At 39.9% G+C, this 18,153-nt stretch overlaps 1 protein-coding gene across 5 annotated transcripts in view; it reads right to left on the reverse strand.

Annotated features, from left to right (window-relative positions):
- FANCL (FA complementation group L) overlaps positions 1–18,153 on the reverse strand; it is a 48,912-nt gene that overhangs the window by 7,823 nt on the left and 22,936 nt on the right. For all 5 annotated transcript variants that reach the window (XM_035110929.3, XM_088666877.1, XM_088666875.1 and 2 more), the window contains 2 exons: positions 16,356–16,452; positions 9,255–9,323 (listed from right to left, as the gene is read on the reverse strand). In XM_035110929.3, coding sequence (XP_034966820.2) covers positions 9,255–9,323; positions 16,356–16,452 — 166 coding nt within the window. The remainder of the gene's footprint in view (positions 1–9,254; positions 9,324–16,355; positions 16,453–18,153) is intronic.

Below are 18,153 nucleotides of genomic sequence, written 5' to 3' on the forward strand. Positions count from 1 at the left end.
AGTATTCAATTCTAAAGCATCATGAATTGAAATTATATCTTCTAAGAGTAAAGAACAAATACAGGTCTTTTAACCATAGTGTCAAAAGGCAAAAATAAAGTTTTGGGTGTTGCAAAAATTGCTTAGATGCTGTTTTTTGTTGTTACATGAAAAATATTGAAAAAAGGAAGGGCAGAGCTTCAGAAAGAAAATGTTGGATTTTCCCCCTACTGTTATTAAATTATATTAAAGTGAGAAAGCACTTAAGCAGAAAAGTGTGAATACTGCCAATCTCAAAATGTAACGCTTATTATCTTTAAAAGCATTTTGTTACTTTTATAATACCTGAAGTGATATAATAGTGTCAGTCACTTAACCAGATCTTAGAGCATAATATCTTCATCTTAAGTACTATTATTTCCAGTATTTTAATAATTTTCACACTGTCTTGGAATGTGATCTTTTGTGCTCTGATGACACTTAAATTAATAGCATAATTTTCTGGTACTTGCAACAGATGCTTTCCATTTTGATTTTTCACATTTCCCTACATCACATACAGATAAATCCTCTAATAATCATTTTTATCTTTATCTTTAGGGAATTCAAAGGGTTTCCAGTAGAAATAAAGAAACATCAAGGGATTAGAATCCACAGATACATTTTGAAATCCAATTAATTTTAATACTAATTGCAATTTTTCGATGATGTGCCTTAAAAGGTGGCCAAATCTTTTCTTAAAGTGATCTGCTCATCTGATCTTATTTGCATGCTTCATTGATGTCGCCAACTGACTTTCCATATGCATATCTAAATCTCTATCTCAAAATCAGCTGCATTACTTTGTCATGCAAATCATGGAGGAATTTATCATCCATTTTATACTTCAACCAGTTTATTTCTGAACATTTCCCCTTTAAGCAATTTGCATGGATTCCATTTTTATCTGTGATTCACAGTGTGACAAGATACTTGGTAAAGGAATAGAGTGAGTCTGCCGCTTCATGATTTTAGGTGGACAAGTTACAGTGAAACTCTGGTATGAGTCACCGGATGGCATCGATTTGTCTCAAGAGACAATGGAAGTGTGTGCCTTTGACGGTTAAGTCGAACTGTTGGAGAGTTACAGCTCCTGCTGCTGTAGAGACCAACAGGGGAGAGAGATGTTTTGTTGCAGCTGGGGCAGATGAAAGTATGCGGTTGCGCAGATGCACAAGCCTGTGGTCATTCCTCCTCTGGTCACTACGGTGGATACATGACCTGACTGATTTGTCCCCAGGTGCTGTGGTTGTCTGCAATCGATTCCCACAAGGCGGGTTAATGTTCACAGCCTTCATAAATCTTTGTAATGCAGAGTTGGTCAGACAACAGGCATGCTGCCTGAAGCCAACTCCGCAGAAATCATGTCATTGGGGATCCTGCCATCTGTGGACCGGATCCAGCCTGCATAGACATAGCTGAGAAAGAAGTGTGAATATGCTGGGGACGTGGGCTTGGGAGAGCTCTGTCCTGCAATGTGATGCTCAACATCTCTCACTGCCCATCTCTCATTTCCATAAAGCTCAATATGCAAGCCTGGTAGACCTTCCTCTTGGTATTGCAAGCCTGGTAGACCTTCCTCTTGGTATTGGTTGTTACCATCACATTCTCCCAGACCCTTTCGAATGTGATGCTAATGACCAATCACCAAATACAGTATTAAAAACGACAAGCAGCACAGAGTAAGTCCCAATAGTACAAGCCAAAGGAAAATAATGCTACCAATTCCCAAACATCCAGCAGAATTAGTTTCTCTTTTCTCACAAAATGATCTAGTGCAACTTAAAAGCCTTTCCAGGAGCAGAAGATGTATTCTGCATATAGAACGTCATCTTTGGATTCTACCAACTGATTTATTATTATACCTGCAAATAAAGCTGACTTATACAAAATAAACAGGGATGATTTTTTTTTAGTTGCATTTTTTTAAAAGAATATGAACAAGCAGGGACCCACAACAAAACGTTGCTAATTATCTCCAGCCCCGCAACAAGAGGGCTCTTTCAAGGGCTCCAGACTGTAGTGCTGTTTGGGACTTAAAGACATTCCTGCAGAGTTTGAAAGAAAAGCATATCCCATTTTTAATTCCCCCCAGCCCTCTATTAACACAGGGAAGCAAGCATTTTAACTTCGAAATACACATCTGCCTGTCCTTCATCACCATCTCCGGGGTACTGTAAGATGGAGCCTTTTAGGAACCAGAAGGCAAATTTGGAAATTTGAGGGTGTGTCATTGGTGCCCAGGGAAAGGGCATCTGTATCAGCCACCGTCACTCAAAGACCAGAAGCTCTTTGCACCTCTGCTCTGTTCAGAACAGAGGGGTGGGGTGTTGGGCTTGGATCTCCAATCCTGGCATCTATTGAAATGTAGGCATGCTTAAGGACCATGTTCAGTTTAGGAGTGGCTGAGCCACTGCAAACAGGAACTGAGCAGGAAAAGCGAACTGCACCATTTCACTTTCCATTTTTTCTTATTTAACACTTATTTGAAATCTTCAAGACAATTAGTTTCCTGTTAATTATGTTGCTTTAAATGTGTACTTTATGTTTGACTTTTTTTCAGTGATTCAGGATTGTTTTATTTGATGTCTTAATGTGTTGCAAACCGGTTTGAGATTTTTTCCTTAAAAGTATAAAGCAGTATAGAAATGACATGAGTAATAATTATTACAATTATAAGGCACCTAATATTTTATAAGCAAGCACTGGAACAGCTGCTCCTTCACTACACAGTTGATGGGGCCAGGAAGTGCAATCTTGTACTGGCCCCTGGTGACCTCACCGGCGCTAGAAGCCAGAGTATATTCATACCTTAATCTCTAATATCCCAAGACAACTAACAGTTAGAGAAGAGTGCTGCTGTCTTGCAAGGTGGAGGAAGGCAAAGTGATAGGCAGATGGCCAATGCTGGGCTCAGATCATGGTGGTAAAATAAAATTCTTGAAAGATACTAAGTATCTGGCTCTTTCCACACACAGAGATTCAACAAATATCCATATTTAGAAATTAGTGCTATCCACATGTTACTCACATGTAAAGCACTTTTTGCCCTGTTCCAACCCCAGGTTTTCTACCTGAAGCAACTAGATGTTCTGTGCAGTTCTCTGCAGAGAAGTTCAAAAGTGTGACCACCTCCTCACACTTTTCTTGTACTCCTGCTGTGCTATATAGCGCTAGAAGATTGCCAGCTCCACACCAGAGCATTGGAGGTGTGAGTAGAAAAAGATGGAGAAAGAGAAAAAGAAAACATTGCAGGACAGTGAAAGGGGGCATTTATTTTGTTTTTAAATCTCATGGCATGCGTCCTTCCCAAGCCTAACCCCCTTCAGGATACTGTCCTCCTTTTGTGGGGCAGGGAGAGGTGTTTTTCAATACTCTTTCTCACATTCCTTACCTCAACTACAGACAATCAATAGACTCCAGTCTCCCTCCAACCTTGGTATCTTTAGAGCGTCTCCCATGCCTCTTTTTGTCAAGTAGCTTTGGGGGTCTTTTAAAAATTCATTTTCTTTTCATTTACGAACTTAGTTGCTTCTGCATTCATAGCAAGTACCCGAGAAGCACACAGTTTGCGTCCAAACTGATCAGGCACTTGACTGAATTCACTATTTAGAGGAAATGATGTAGCAGAGTGTCTAAAGTTTTTGCTCTCTCCCTCTTGCTTCCTCAAGGTCCCCCCCCCCCCAAAAAAAAACCTGTTATGGCTTAAGGGATGCAGTTGTTCATCCCGGCAACATTCATTTGCAAGTTTTAAACTGCATCTTGCAACACAGATACACAGATTTTAGATGCTTCAGTGATTTGCAGTACGTCTTCTGGATTCCCAATTACAGAACTTAAGAGAAAGTGTTCATGATTAAAACTTAAGAAGAAATTTAAATTCCTTTCAACTAAATAATGGAGGGAAAGACTTGCTAGGCTAGGCAATATCCACTACATTGATTGGAAGATTAAGACAAAAACATGAGAAAAATGCACTGCAGTGAACAGGTTCTGACACAGCAGGGGTATGGATTGGATGACCCGCTAGGTCTCTTCTCCTAGTAATTTATGATTCTTTCAGATTTGCCTGGAAAATGGTTTCCATTTGTCATTTACTCAAGCTGAACCCCCTCTTCAGTACCCCTCCCGATCCTTCCGATATATCCACCAGTGAAAGAAAAAAAAGCATCAGATCTGAAATCTTTTTTTAAAAAAACTCCCCTTGTCAACCATCCAAGCCTTTGTGTGTTTTATTGATTCAATATTCCACAATTCCATTGCAGGCTTAGCAATAGAAGCTAGAAATACACCAGGTTTATTTTGAAGATCCTGCATCGCATATTTTACTGGATATGTACTTTAACTAAAAATTCAGAGGAAAAGGGAGGGCTTTAATATAAGGTCCCTTGAATAATATATGCAGTTAACTGCATATTTTGGCAAAAACCGAGTAGAGAGCAAATTTATCAGGCTAACTAGAAAAATAATAATGTATCTAAAGTAAGTAAATGTACTCGCACTTGTCATTGGGAAGCTCTTGGTTTATTTGGCACATGAAACAATGGCAGCCGCCTTGCCCTTGGTGCTGATTTCTGACTACTCTAAAATGTCTCCTCTGAGCCAGAATACACTGGCTGCTACTGATCATGCTGTGAGACACCTGCACTGGCTACTAGGCTTGTCATGACGCACAAAACCCTACCATCTTCAGCTTGACATTGTGCACGTTATAATTATTCATCCAAATGAATATGTCAGAGCAGCAGCAGCAGACCTCTCATCAGAGCACAAGAAAAATACATCAAAACATTATCAACCCAGCAGGAAGACAGGGACCATAAGGAAAATTACCCATTTTTAATACAGATGCCATAAAGCCATGTCTATTATTATATATATTAAAAAAAAGAGTTGGGGGGGGGGGGACAACCATCAAGCTTAAAGTCCAAAAGTACTAGAAGATGAAATAGGAAACAGCTGTTAGTGGGGGAAATCAATTATGGTACCTGAAATCTATTTACATTCCCTTTAACTAGAGTGTGCTGGTATTCTAACAGTGACACTTGCACTGTTTGAGTTAAGGGTCTTGCCAATGTTTTCATTAAGGTGACCTACAGATGTAAGAAGTAAATACCTATCAAGAACTAGCACATGCATGCTGAATACCCAAAATATCTAGAACAAAAGGCAACCAGTCTACATATTGTTTTCCATTACTCACAAAGAGAGAGAGAACAGCTAAGTATTTTAAAACCATCCACCTGGACATTTAGAATCAAGGGGCAAATCCAGCTGTTTGTACTTGTGAATAATATTGGACAAGGAAAAAAATCATTTGCAGTTTTCTTATGCAGATGCAGATTGCATCACCATAAAAAACCTGGCAGTTTAATGTTTTCAATACTGTACAGTTGTTTGGTTGGCGTCCGTCTGTCTTGGGAGACAATGGAAGAGTGTTTCTTTGAGGGGGAAGTCAAACTGTTGGAAGCTTGCAGTGTCTGCTGTGGCTGTAGAGACCAATACGGGAGAGGCATATTTTGTTGCAGCTGGGGCAGACAAAGGCATCCGGTTGTGCTGCTGCAGATCCACCATGACATTTCCTCTCTCTGCACTCCCCCCAGAGGTCATTCCTCCTCTGGATGCATGGCCCAACTGTCTTTCTCCAGGCCTTGTGGTTGTCTGCAAGGTATTCCCACACAACCGGGCTGACGTTGCTAGCCTTCACGTCACATTTGCAGACATCTTTGTAAAACAGAGTTGATCTGCCAACAGACCTAGTGCCTAAAGCCAGCTCCCTGTAGAGCATGTCCTTGGGGATCTTGCCATCTTCCATTCTGTGGACATGACTAAGCCAGTGCAGACATCACTGAGACAGGAGTGCAAACATGCTGGGAATGTGGGCTTGGGAGAGCACATTTTTGTTGGAGACTCTGTCCTACATTGCGGTGCCCAAATTTCCTGACACAGCACATGTTGAAGGCATTGAGGCATTCAATGCAACATTTTCCAAATTTGATATTCCAATATAGAATTGTAAGCATAATGGGACTTATCTCTTGAGTCTTAATGTCCTGGTTGATGGTTTCAAAAGACTTCACTGTTTTCTCTCTCTTTGTGAGTGATGAAAAACAATATGTAGACAGGTTGTCTGACTGCACAGCCCACACGTGAGACAGAAATATCAGCAGGTCGGGAAAGCTCCAAGATTTGCAAAAGTACAAAAATGAAAACAAAAACAAAACCCTAAAACATATTAGTGAGGATAGAGCATGCTCAGGAGCCACAGAATACTGACTTTTGGGAAGAAGAAAAATATGGAAACAGAAAGAGGGATGTAAGCATGGATGGGAGCAGTGCTCATTGTCTAAAACACTGAACAATACAGATGCCTCAAATTATGAAAGGGTTGCACACCCTTGATAAAATAACCTAAGGTGCCCAAAATCCCATCTGGGGAATTTGCAGGATACTGAATATGGATGCTTTTTTCAGGCCTTTTGTAATACTTCTCCAAATTGGTGCACCCTGAACTTTCACAAACCACACAGCCATGCATGACAGAGCTTATTCTGCTCTGTAAAGCACCATGTTCTCTGACAGCACTACATTAAAAAAATAAGCAAAATAATGATTTCAATGTGAGAAACTTTTAGGAAATTAAGTATTTTGCATTCTTACCAGAGGGGGGCATCCCATGAACAGGACAAACTATTAATTCTATACAAATCATATATAGTAGTCAAGTTTCTATATTTAACAGGAATGAAATGATTCCTAGTAACAATATTTTTTTACAGCCATCATAAATACCAGCTCCCCATATAAAGAATTATATTGAATTCAAATTCAAAGATTTTCAGCACCTTTAGACATCAAAATATTTGTGAAATCACTTTAGATTGCTGCTCATGGGATAAAATTTTAGTATCAGTCAGTGTGTTGCACTTGCACCTAAGAAAGAAAAAAGGTGGATTTCTCAGCGAAGCTCAAGCCCCCATGACAAAAATGGAAAAGTATGGAAATGACAATTATTTGATTTGTCTTTCAGTCTGAATTCACAAAAGCTATGCAGTCCTAAACCCAAGGTGATTTCTGTATGTTGTATGTCTAATGCATTATGATGGTCATTTCACTATTAGAAACATCCAACTGCCTTATACTGAGTCTACTATTTAGCTCCATATTGTCTACACTGGCTGGCAACAACTCTCTGGGATTACAGACAGGAGTCTTCCCCAGTCCCACCTGGAGATGCCAAAGATTGAAACTGGGACTTTTTGCATTCAAATCACACACTCATCGACTGAGCTATGTCTTTCTCTTGTTTAGCTTTCCCGTATCATAGCTTGTTTAGCTTTCCCATATCATATCTTATTTGTGACTACTTTTGTTATGTGTTTCTAGATGCTGTGCAACCCACGCCTTGCACATGGGTTGAACTGTGGAAAGATGGGATGCAATTAAAATTATGTCTGAATATATGTATGCATGTTGGCTGGAGCTCCTTAACCCCATTTTTCCAGGGTCCTTATCCCCGATCTAGATGAACAGTGATCCCTCACTGTTCCATCCTGACTACCCTCTGCATCCTATGGTGGGAAACTTTTATCATCATATCTATACTCATTCAGCATGTCTTGCAATGCTTTCCTTCTGCTGGACACAGCCCATTTCCCTTTTGTCTCATATAACCCTTCCCCTTAGGTAACTGACTTAAGTGCTTGTTCTCAAGAAATGTTCTCCAATCTGCCTGGAAATGCAATGTTTCCAAACTTCATCTCCAGGACAGGTTGCTTCAACCCCAGCTAGTCACCCTCCCCCCCTCCCCTGAGCCCTTGTCTATTCCCCATGTTTGTTTTTCCTTGGTTACTCAGGGATCTTACAGGAATATGACTCTTCATTTTTACTTCTTGGTGATTTTTTGACCTTTCATCATTTTTGAAGAGTTCTAATTTCTAAAGAACCTAGTTGCCTGCCTGGAACCACAGAGTTTGGGGCTCAAGGTTGACCTATGAAGGGTTGCATGCCTTCGGTCCCCTTACCATAGTAATTTCTCTGTACGAAACATAGTCTGCTTTTCAATTTATACAGCCTGTAAGTAGTGCCAGAAGAGGATGCTTAGCCACTACAGAAGCCCCAGTATCCAGTCTGATTCCTCAACCTTTGAGTCACCACGAATCTCAAGGAAATTGCTCATAATATCCTCCTCTCATTGGAGAAGGTAATTACTAGCATTTCAACTCTTCGTATTCTTTGCATCACCTCCATTTCCCTGATGTTGCACTCTTTTGTTCCCCCACATGTCCCAAATGGCATAGGACAGCAGTGCAAGGGGGGGCGGCGGCGGAGTGTATATCAGAGTTGTGATGTGAATAGTTTAAACAGTATATTCAGTTAAATAATGGCTGTCTGTTGCACAGAATTTTCCTCATTGTCTTTCATTGTTTGCTTTACATATTATATATTGTTTACTTGGAAGTCACCCAGGGAATATTTATTGATAGGAAGCTATTTAAATTAAAATAATAGCAATAATAATATTAATCATCTACAGCCTGGCATGCAAGGATCTTGTGCCAGCCAATGGAATCTGAAGACTTTTCTTTGGACAGCTGAGCTTCATTAATATTGAACATTGCATTTGAAACAGCTCAAGACTTCCCGGTGGATGGGTGGTGGTTAACAAATTGAGGTTGAGTCCCAAGTAGACAGAAGGTACCCCATTCTGGACCCGGGGTTTCCCCCATACTGTTTCTGTAGACAGCATTGGGGGACTCCCAAGTCCAGAATGAGGTAACTGTGCTCCTAAAGGGCCAGGCGTGCAGCTCTGTATTGGGAAGCTTTTAATGTTTGATGTTTTCCTTTATACTTCATTGGAAGCTGCCCAGAGTGGCTGGGGCAACCCAGTCAGATGGTTGGGGTATAACAACAACAAAAACAACAACAGTTGTTGTTGTTGTTGTTGTTGTTGTTATGAAGTGCAGAAAAATTGACCACTGACTCTTTGGATTTTGTCCTATTAATACTAAATACAAAATTAAGTTTGTTTATTTATTTATGTAACAGGATTTATATACTGCTTAATCACACTTAGCCTCTAAGTGGTTTACATAGAATATAAAATGTTCATTATGTTATTTTTTTCACATAAATGGAACAAAGGAAGAGAGCTCAAGTTTATGTTAGACAAGGTACCTGCAGAAGGCTAAGCAGGTAAGTTCATTATAACCGGGAAAAGGAGGAAGGCCGCTTACCTCTGGAATCCAGGAGAAAGTGAACTGAACTGGTAAGTCCACAAGGCAATCTGGTGGTTCTGTGGGATACTGAGACAGAAGTGTGGAAGTTCAATATTTTTACACCTTATGAGTGGTGTTTGTTTTTTTGCAATGTAAGCATACACATAGCTGAGGTTAGTTTAAATAAATGCAAAGTTGAAGACAAAGGTAAACAGGGCCATGAGACAGAGTGAGACAGCCACCTCAGGCAGCAGAATCCAAGAGGCTCCACTACAGGCGTGCTCCCCCTGCTGGAGAATCGGCTGCAGTGGCTTCCAGTGAAATCTCACAGGATTATTGCAAGATCTCACCTGAAAACAGAAGCTGCATAACCCCAATAAACAAGGCTTCAGAAGGGGCAGCGCAGACATGGGCCACCCCTGAGAGTAAATAGAATTTGAACAAACCAGGTATTCTGGGGTTTCAAAGCAGACCTCTCTGGGAAGCACAGAATGTTAACAGGAAAAAGGCTTTCTGCCTTATGTGCATCCTATATATAATATTTTACACAATCTCTTTCTATATATGCAAAGACAAAGTAGGACATTTTCTTGTCACAAAAAATCTTCTGGCCACCTGTCACAAGTTGAGCCCCAAGATGAGTTTTAAACTTAATAAACCTAACAACACTGCCATATGCATAACTAAAGTGTTCTGGAACCTATGGGAAGAAAACAAGAGGTGACTGATCCAGCATAACAGAAGTTAATGCTCCAATTTCCACTGATTCCAGTGCTCACATGAACTGTACATACATACCATACATACATACATACATACATACATATTTATATAATGCAAGTCCTACTGATATAAGATGGACTTGTACATGCAACTGAACGCAATGTAAAAAACCAAGTTTGAAACTGAAAGAGAAGCACTGATGAAAAGACCACTACCTTTCCCCTAATCCACCTTCATAAAACTCTTGATTAAAAGGCAGAACACGAACATTTGAGGTGTTAAGAGGAAGTGAGGTTAAATATAAATACAACTTAAACCTTCCCAAATGAATCCACCCAACATTAATCCTGCATACTTGCCATCTACTACTCTGAATGTATTATCCTTCTACTTTGTTTTCTAATGCTATGGTCCCTGCTAAACTTAATTCAGTAGTAGACCACATCCAATTGGCTTTTATGGTAATGAAGTTTAGCTTCTCTATAACTTTATATCCGCTTCTGGTAATCTCTCACTGATTCTCACACCTGCTCCTCACCTATGCTACACTTACATTTATTTTTATTTCTCTGGCTACTTGGTATTCAAATTTACACTTATATTTTATTACGCCTACCATGGTTCATGTCCCCCGCTGTACTTTCCATTTTTAAAGGAAACTTTTATAGCTTGCAAAAGCTCTTATGCTTTGTCAGTTTATCATGCTCTTTTCAGTCAGTTACACTAATGACTTTTGAACAAGTCACAAAATGAAGAGGGAGTGGTTAGGGAAATGCAGCCGAAGAAGGGAAGGCATGCACCATTTTCTTCCGCCACACACCTTATCTTTAGGACAGAAGGTGTTGGGTTAATCCAGGCATAGGCAAACTTGGCTCTCCAGATGTTTTGGAACTACAACTCCCATGATTCCTGACCACTGGCCCTGTTAGCTAGGGATCATGGGAGTTGTAGTTCCAAAACATCTGGAGAGCCAAGGTTGCCTATGTCTGGATTAAGTCATCCCACTTCCTGACAATTGATTGACCATAGAGGGCAGTTTGGGTTGAGATGTGCAGACTATTAGCTTTTCAGCCTTTACTGCATCAGAGAGAAAATATATTAGAATAGAATAGAAATGAGTCAGTGTGAAAATTAGTCTAGACTCAGTACCAGTTAGGTATATGTTTCTTAAAACGTCACACAACGGAAGGGGAAAATGAATAACAATAAGTATGTGATTCTAGGCATGTTTACTGAGATGATCAGTGAGATTTACACCCTGTGGTTAGGACTGCAGTTGTGCAAAAGACAAGTACTCCTAACTGTATGCTTAAGTACTCCAGATTTTCTAAACATCATATGCCTGCAATTTTGATAAATTGATGCAAGACCTAAATGGTTTAAAAATGTGTTTTATACCTACTAACACACACAACCCCATGCTCAAGCACATCTGCATTTATTTTCAGCCTTTTAAAGACAAAATACAAAGAATTGCCCAAGAAACTAACACAATCATTCTTCTGAGTTTAAAGAACCCGATGTCAGTTAACATTCTGCTTTCCTTTTACAGGATTGACTACACCACTCTCTTTCACTTATCAAGAAAGGTGTGGGCTTGCTCTATGCTTTTAAGAATATGAGTTCTATTTATGTTTTTAACGTATTGCCATAATGATGGACTCAGAAAATTAAACCAAGCCCAATAACGTGGATCTGAATGGGGGGGGGGGGGGAGTTCACTGTAGTCTTCAATAAAACCTGGATTGTTACATATAGTAACATATTATTTTGTACTAGATATGAAAAAAGCATGGACATTTTCAACAAATATTACTAGTCGATAGTCCTTTTTCAAGGCATTCATATGGTGTCTATTAAAATAATGCAGTGCCTACAATCAGTGCTTGAATTAGAGGAGGAAAAGGGCCCACAAGCCCTCCACTCTGACTTCCATTCTTGGTAGCAAATCATGTAGCCTCCTAAAAACAGAGTTTAAGCGGAGCCCCCAGCCCCAAGAATTCAAACATGTCAATACTTCTTTGCTGAATTGCTACCAAGAATAATAACTTTGGTAAGGTGACAGGAAGTTACCTATAGGCTACTTCTTTCTCCAAATCCCAGCCCTCCTTTTTATGGCCTAGGTTTTCACTGAGGAACTAATCCATTTGTCTGGGCTATACCACTTCAGAGTCCACACAATCAATTAAATTTTAGGGAGGGTTCCAGCTTCTCGTCCATGTGCAGGAAATGCTTTTTGTATGGAGGAACATTCAATCACTTCACCACTCTCATAAAATCTGATGCTGTGCAATCCAGATACAGGATTATCATTCCACTGAGATTTAGGCCTTTGGTTAGCATTTGCTAACATAAAGTAGAGAATGGGGTGAACATAAATACATAAATGGAGCTCTTACTGGATCAGACCAATGGTCCATCTAATCCTACAATCTACTTCCAATGGTGCTCAACAAGAGGATTCCAGGAAGCACACAAGCGGGACAGGAGGCAGTAGGTGTTTCCTACTATTGCTCCCAGTAGCTGATATTCAGCGATATACTACCTCTGAACAGAGAGGTTTCACTTAGCCATCATGACTAATAGCTACTGATAATCTTATCCTTCATTAATATGTCTAATCCTCACTTAAAGCTATCTAAACCAATGTCCATCATTATATCTTGCGGGAACAAATTCTATAAATTAATTATGTGTTATGAGAAGAAGTGCTTTCTTTTGTCCGTCTTGATTCTTCTGCCTATCCATTTCATTGTATATATAAACAGACTTCTAGTACTATAGAAGAGAAAGAAGAGAAAATTCTATCCATATTCCTTCCATCATGCATATTTTATAAAACTCCCTCAAGTATGGAAGAGAGTAGAATTCACAAAGACAGGAACAGGAAGGAGAGAGAAAAGAAGCCTGTAGTACTCTCCCCATCATGATTAGATCGGTAGTATCACATCTACACCAAGACAGGAAGGACACAACCTTCTAACACCTATTAAGAAAAAACAATGTATATAGGATTACTAGAACAGCTCTTCAAAAATGCAGAACCCCTGCATACCTTTTAGCATACTATCAGGAAGGATCCAGTCAAAACTCTGCACTTTTCAGTACCATAAGTCCTATTGATTGCAATGGCAGAATTTTAAAAAATGTGAATTAAATAAATTTAGTTTTGGTGGACTATGCACAAACATTTTCTGCTTGACGTTCTTTAAATAAAAAATAACATATGAATGAGCATCATTGCACAGTGTATTTATTACATATATTACCAGAAATCAAATCCCGTGTCACCAAGCACACGTTTTATATATTAATTTTCTCCCTTGGCAAGTTTAAATGCCAGACACATTTTTAAAAAGGACAAACACAATTGATCCTTTCATCACTATAATCTTGTGAAACAGAGTTGATTGATGACCACTAGGTAGAACTGGCAACTTGCATAATCTGGTCATTGCACAGTAAAACTAAAATAGTTACTTCATTTTCCAACAACATACTCACTTTAGATAAAACAAAGCTATGAAGAATTAGTGCTATGAATGTGCAACACTCTTGGCTTCTGCAAGAATCTTACTTAATGGGAACACTATTTTTTGCAAGGAACATTTTAACTGATGCAGTGAAGGCTTTAGCATTCACCCTGTAATCTCATTAAACTTAAAGAAATCAGAATTTTGATTTAAAGATTTAAAGTGAGAGTTGTAAGATGAATTAAAAGAGACTGGGCTCAGAGGACTGGAGTCACCAGATTAAATTGAAGGTGCAACAGGTCTAATTCCACCTGACCGAGATGACAATCCTACCATTGCCCTGAACCTACCAACATCTATTTACAGGATCATATTCTCTCACAGAAGCCTGCTCAATTACAGTGGTGACTCTAGTTACGAACTTAATTTGTTCCAGAGGTCCGTTCTTAACCTGAAACTGTTCTTAACTAGAGGCATGCTTTCGCAAATGGGGCCTCTTGCTGCTGCTGCGCCACCGGCACATGATTTCTGTTCTCATCCTGGGGCAAAGTTCTCAACTCGAGGTAACTCTTCCAGGTTAGTGGAGTTTGTAACCTGAAGCGTTTGTAATCTGAGGCCTTTGTAACTTGATGTACCACTGTATTAAGGTAATAATCAGAGGCCCTTCTTCAAATCCTCCCACTGTCTGAACATGAGGGAGGTGGTGACTGGAGAAATGGCCTTTTAAGTACTGGCACCAGACATGTGGAATGCCCTCCCCGGAGGGTTACCTTTACCAATTCGAGGTGAGTGTAATCATGTGACCTAACCTACATATTAGTGTTCACATACAGTATCTAGGAGGAACACAAATTGGGTCTCGAATTTAAGAATATACAATTTGTTACAAAAGGGAAATACTGACATACAGGTTGCTGCAGAAATAAGAAGTCAATTATGCAGGTGATATTTAAATTGAACCAGAAACTTTGATGTTAAAGTTAAAAGCTTGTAGAGGTAGAAGGGCCCCAGTGCCAAATAGAGAGAAAAGAAATCAGCAGATGTCAGATGGACATGAATTAGGTTAAAAAGGAAAGTTAAGTAAATACACAGCAGCTCAAGAAAGAAAGAAAGGTTTAAGCATTAATATTACATATCCAAAGGTGGGAGGAAGAGGAACAGGTTCTTTGTCAGAAGGGCTGTAGTAAATTAGGAGGCTGGCCTCAGCACTAGGACAATGGTGGGTAACTTGAAAGGCTCCTTATGAAATCTTATAGAATCACAGAATTGTAGAGTTGGAAGGGACCACGAGGATCATCTAGTCCAACCCCGTGATACAGGAATCCTTTTTTCGCCAATATAGGGCTTGAACCCACAACTCATGTTGTCTACGATTGCAACAATCTAACCTAGGATTGACTCATCATGAGGGCTTAGGGTGATGGTATCCTTGGGGAGGGAATTCCTATAAAAAAGGGGACATAGATTACCAGCAGAATCTACATGGCTGTACCACTAGGATTCAATTTCCCCCCTAGGGTGATGAGTGAAATACAAGAAAGAGGATTCTTTATGCATATGTCAAGTGGAGGGTTCTCAAATAATGCTAATTCTCAAATAATGCTAATAAGCACTGATGTGACTACAAGTGATGGCAGTGCAGGAAGTGTGGGGTTTCCTCTGTCAAGACTCTAAGTAGGTCAAATCTGTTAGTGCTGAGGATAACTTGATTGACTCACAGAAAGTAACAGGTATTTGCATTTTACAGAAGTCTCATGGTACTAAGCATAGCTGGTGAAGAGTCCCTTCTAGAGCAGACAACAGTCATTGTCTCTTTTCTTTTCTAACAAAATAAATTAAAAAATAAAATGAATAGTGTATATGCTGATAAAGGACCACAAGTTCAACCTTGCCATTATTGTCTCAAGCCTCTTCTTGATCTGTCATCTATATAGACAACATGGAGATTTGTTACGGCATACATAGTACAACAAACAGTAAGGCTGAGCTCTTCAGTAATAGCAGGCAAATACATTTCATTTACCCAGTCTTTTCAGCATGCAAGCAGGTTTTAATCTGATGTTTACTGGTTGCTGGTGTTTTTTTAACACTCTCTCTCTCTCTCTCTGTGTGTGTGTGTGTGTGTGTGTGTGTGTGTGTGAATTTTAAAAAAATATTCTGCCATTGTTAATTTATATTCTTTCATCCGATATTGTTATGACTGTTGCAAACCACTCCGGGAGTTTTGTTAACTAAAGAATAGCACAGAAATGTTTTAAATGAAAAGCAAACAAATAACTACATGCCAGAGCCAGCTACAGAAGAATGCTTCGTAGGAGTCATTTAGACCTCTTTCCTTCCAAACCATCTTACTGTGTCAATGTGGTTTGCTTACTGCCCTTATCTTCTAGCAGCAGTTTTTTTCGGGGGTGGGTGGGTGGGTGGGGGGTGGGGTGGAATCTGTAACCTGTGCTCCACACACATGCCAGGGAGCCACAATTGTGGCCAGGTAATCCATATGCAGGGAATTGTTTCTTATTCAAGGGAAGGCCACTTCTAGGTAGTTAAAATTCAATGGAAAACATTCAGCTAATACAAAGCCTGCTGGGTGACTTATCTTTAGAGGGCTTCAAAACTGACCAATGATGAAGCGAATGGATACATTTACAGCCCACACCAAGCCAGAAGGATATGAAATAGTTTCTACTGGCAAAACCATTGATGTAGAATTTTTACTTTGGATAGTTATTTTCTATCAGAAACTTCTACAGGTTGCAATTACATCCATCACAAAGGTATCTGTCTTTAATAACGATTCTTAACTTTGCTTAAACATATATCAATTTTATTATTACTCAACTGATCAACTACTAAAAATATATCTGAGGCACAAGTCCTAGAAATGTACTTCCCCATTCCCCAAACCATAAAAACATTCATTCACCTTTGGATTTAATTTCAATGTTATTAGATGTTCCCGGCCACAGGAATCTTCTGCTTTTAACCTGATGGTACTAAAACAAGGATCTACAAAAACAACCCTGGAAGAAGAAAAGAAACAAGTTCTTGTGTAATTTCATTTATGCCTTACCCCTATTAGTCTGTTACAAATATATTAATCAGAAATAATCTGTATGACAGCCCTTTCTGCTGTTGCAGATTTATCACTGAAATACAGCAGCCAGCTGCTTAATGCAGTCATATATCTCTGAGTTATTTACATTATGTGTCAGAGCTCACGCTGTGGTCAGTGAGCACTATGTTTCAGATTTCCATCACTGGAACCTTTGGCACACACAGCATGTTCTTGTCAGCCTCCACTTATCTACACATTAAACTTCCTGTCAACTATTTGATCCATTTTTGCAGTTTCTTAAAGTAGAAGACTTTTGTGCTTGGATTTCTTTCTTCAATGAACTTTTTTCATTATTGTCAGGTGATTGTTGTGGCTACTCCCGGGTAAAGACGTTCCAGTCCGTTCTGTCTTTAAGGGTTTTATTGTGCATACTATTTACAGTGCAGATAGCAGAAAACATGACCTCCTACTCACTCGCAGAATCTGGCAATGGCGCCCTTCTGCTCCGGGGCCAGCATAATAGCTTGGGGACCCCAAAACGCCACCCCCTAAACCTGCGTTTGGGTGTGTGCCTCAATTTGGGCGCCGGAAGTGGCTGTGCTCCCTCTTCCACTTGTTGGCTATGGCAGTGCAGGGGCTCTGATACATCGCTGAGTCGTCCCTCCTCCACTAGTTGGCTTGAGCGGTGCAGGGGCTCCGATACCTCGCTGAGCCTTCCCTCCCCCACTCTGCTCCACTCCTCATTCCCCCCCTGCCTGACCCGCTGCTCTCTCTCTCGCTGGGCGAAGTGCTGGTCAGGATGATGGGGGGGAGGCTCCCTGTAGGGAGTCCCGCTGACAATTATAATTATTAAATATATGTAATATTTGTTCATCACTTTTTACAAAATGTCTCAGAGTGACTTACAAAATATTAAAATAAAGTTATTTGATATTTAAAATACAAAACACATAATAAAACGTATAAGTGCTCATCCATTAGCTAGCAGTCAGGCCACGATCGATATTACATGCTTGGATTGTCTTGTTCTGGTCAACAAATTATAAATACAGGTACTATAGGAAATTCAGCACCGCAATTTATATATGATTAGTAATCTTTGTGAAAGCATTATCTTGCATTGTGGCAACAAGACCACTTTCATGTTATGTGAAATTTCAATGGATAACAGGTAGAAGATTTAAGTCACACTACAGATTATGCATACAGAAGTTCCACTGTAAAAGAGTAGGACAAAACAGAAATGCAAACAGAACTGGGTGCAAGAAGAAGCTTTGCTTTCAGCTGAGTTCAAAGTTACTGTTAATGTTAGGAGCATAGGAAGCTGCCATATTTATACCAAGTCATAACCTTGGTCCATCTAGCTCAGTATTGTCTATGGCTGGCAGTAGCTCTCTGGGTTTGAAATAGCTGTCTCCCAGCTTAACCTGAAAATACCAGGGACTGAACTATAGATTTTCTGCATGCAAACCAGATGCTCTTACGAGTAAATTGGCAAAAATGGCACTGCCGACATGGGTTGCCATACGCCCGGATTTCCCTGGACCTTTTGCCAATTTCCGCCCAGACACTGCTTCCAACTGCAGTATTCCGGGTATATCCAGGAAATTTCAGATATATGGCAACCCGAGCAGAAGCAGTGTCCACCACTTCCTCCACTTCCATT

This window comes from Zootoca vivipara, chromosome 3, assembly GCF_965207765.1.
Source record: "Zootoca vivipara chromosome 3, rZooViv2.hap1.1, whole genome shotgun sequence".
Lineage (NCBI taxonomy): Eukaryota > Metazoa > Chordata > Lepidosauria > Squamata > Lacertidae > Zootoca > Zootoca vivipara.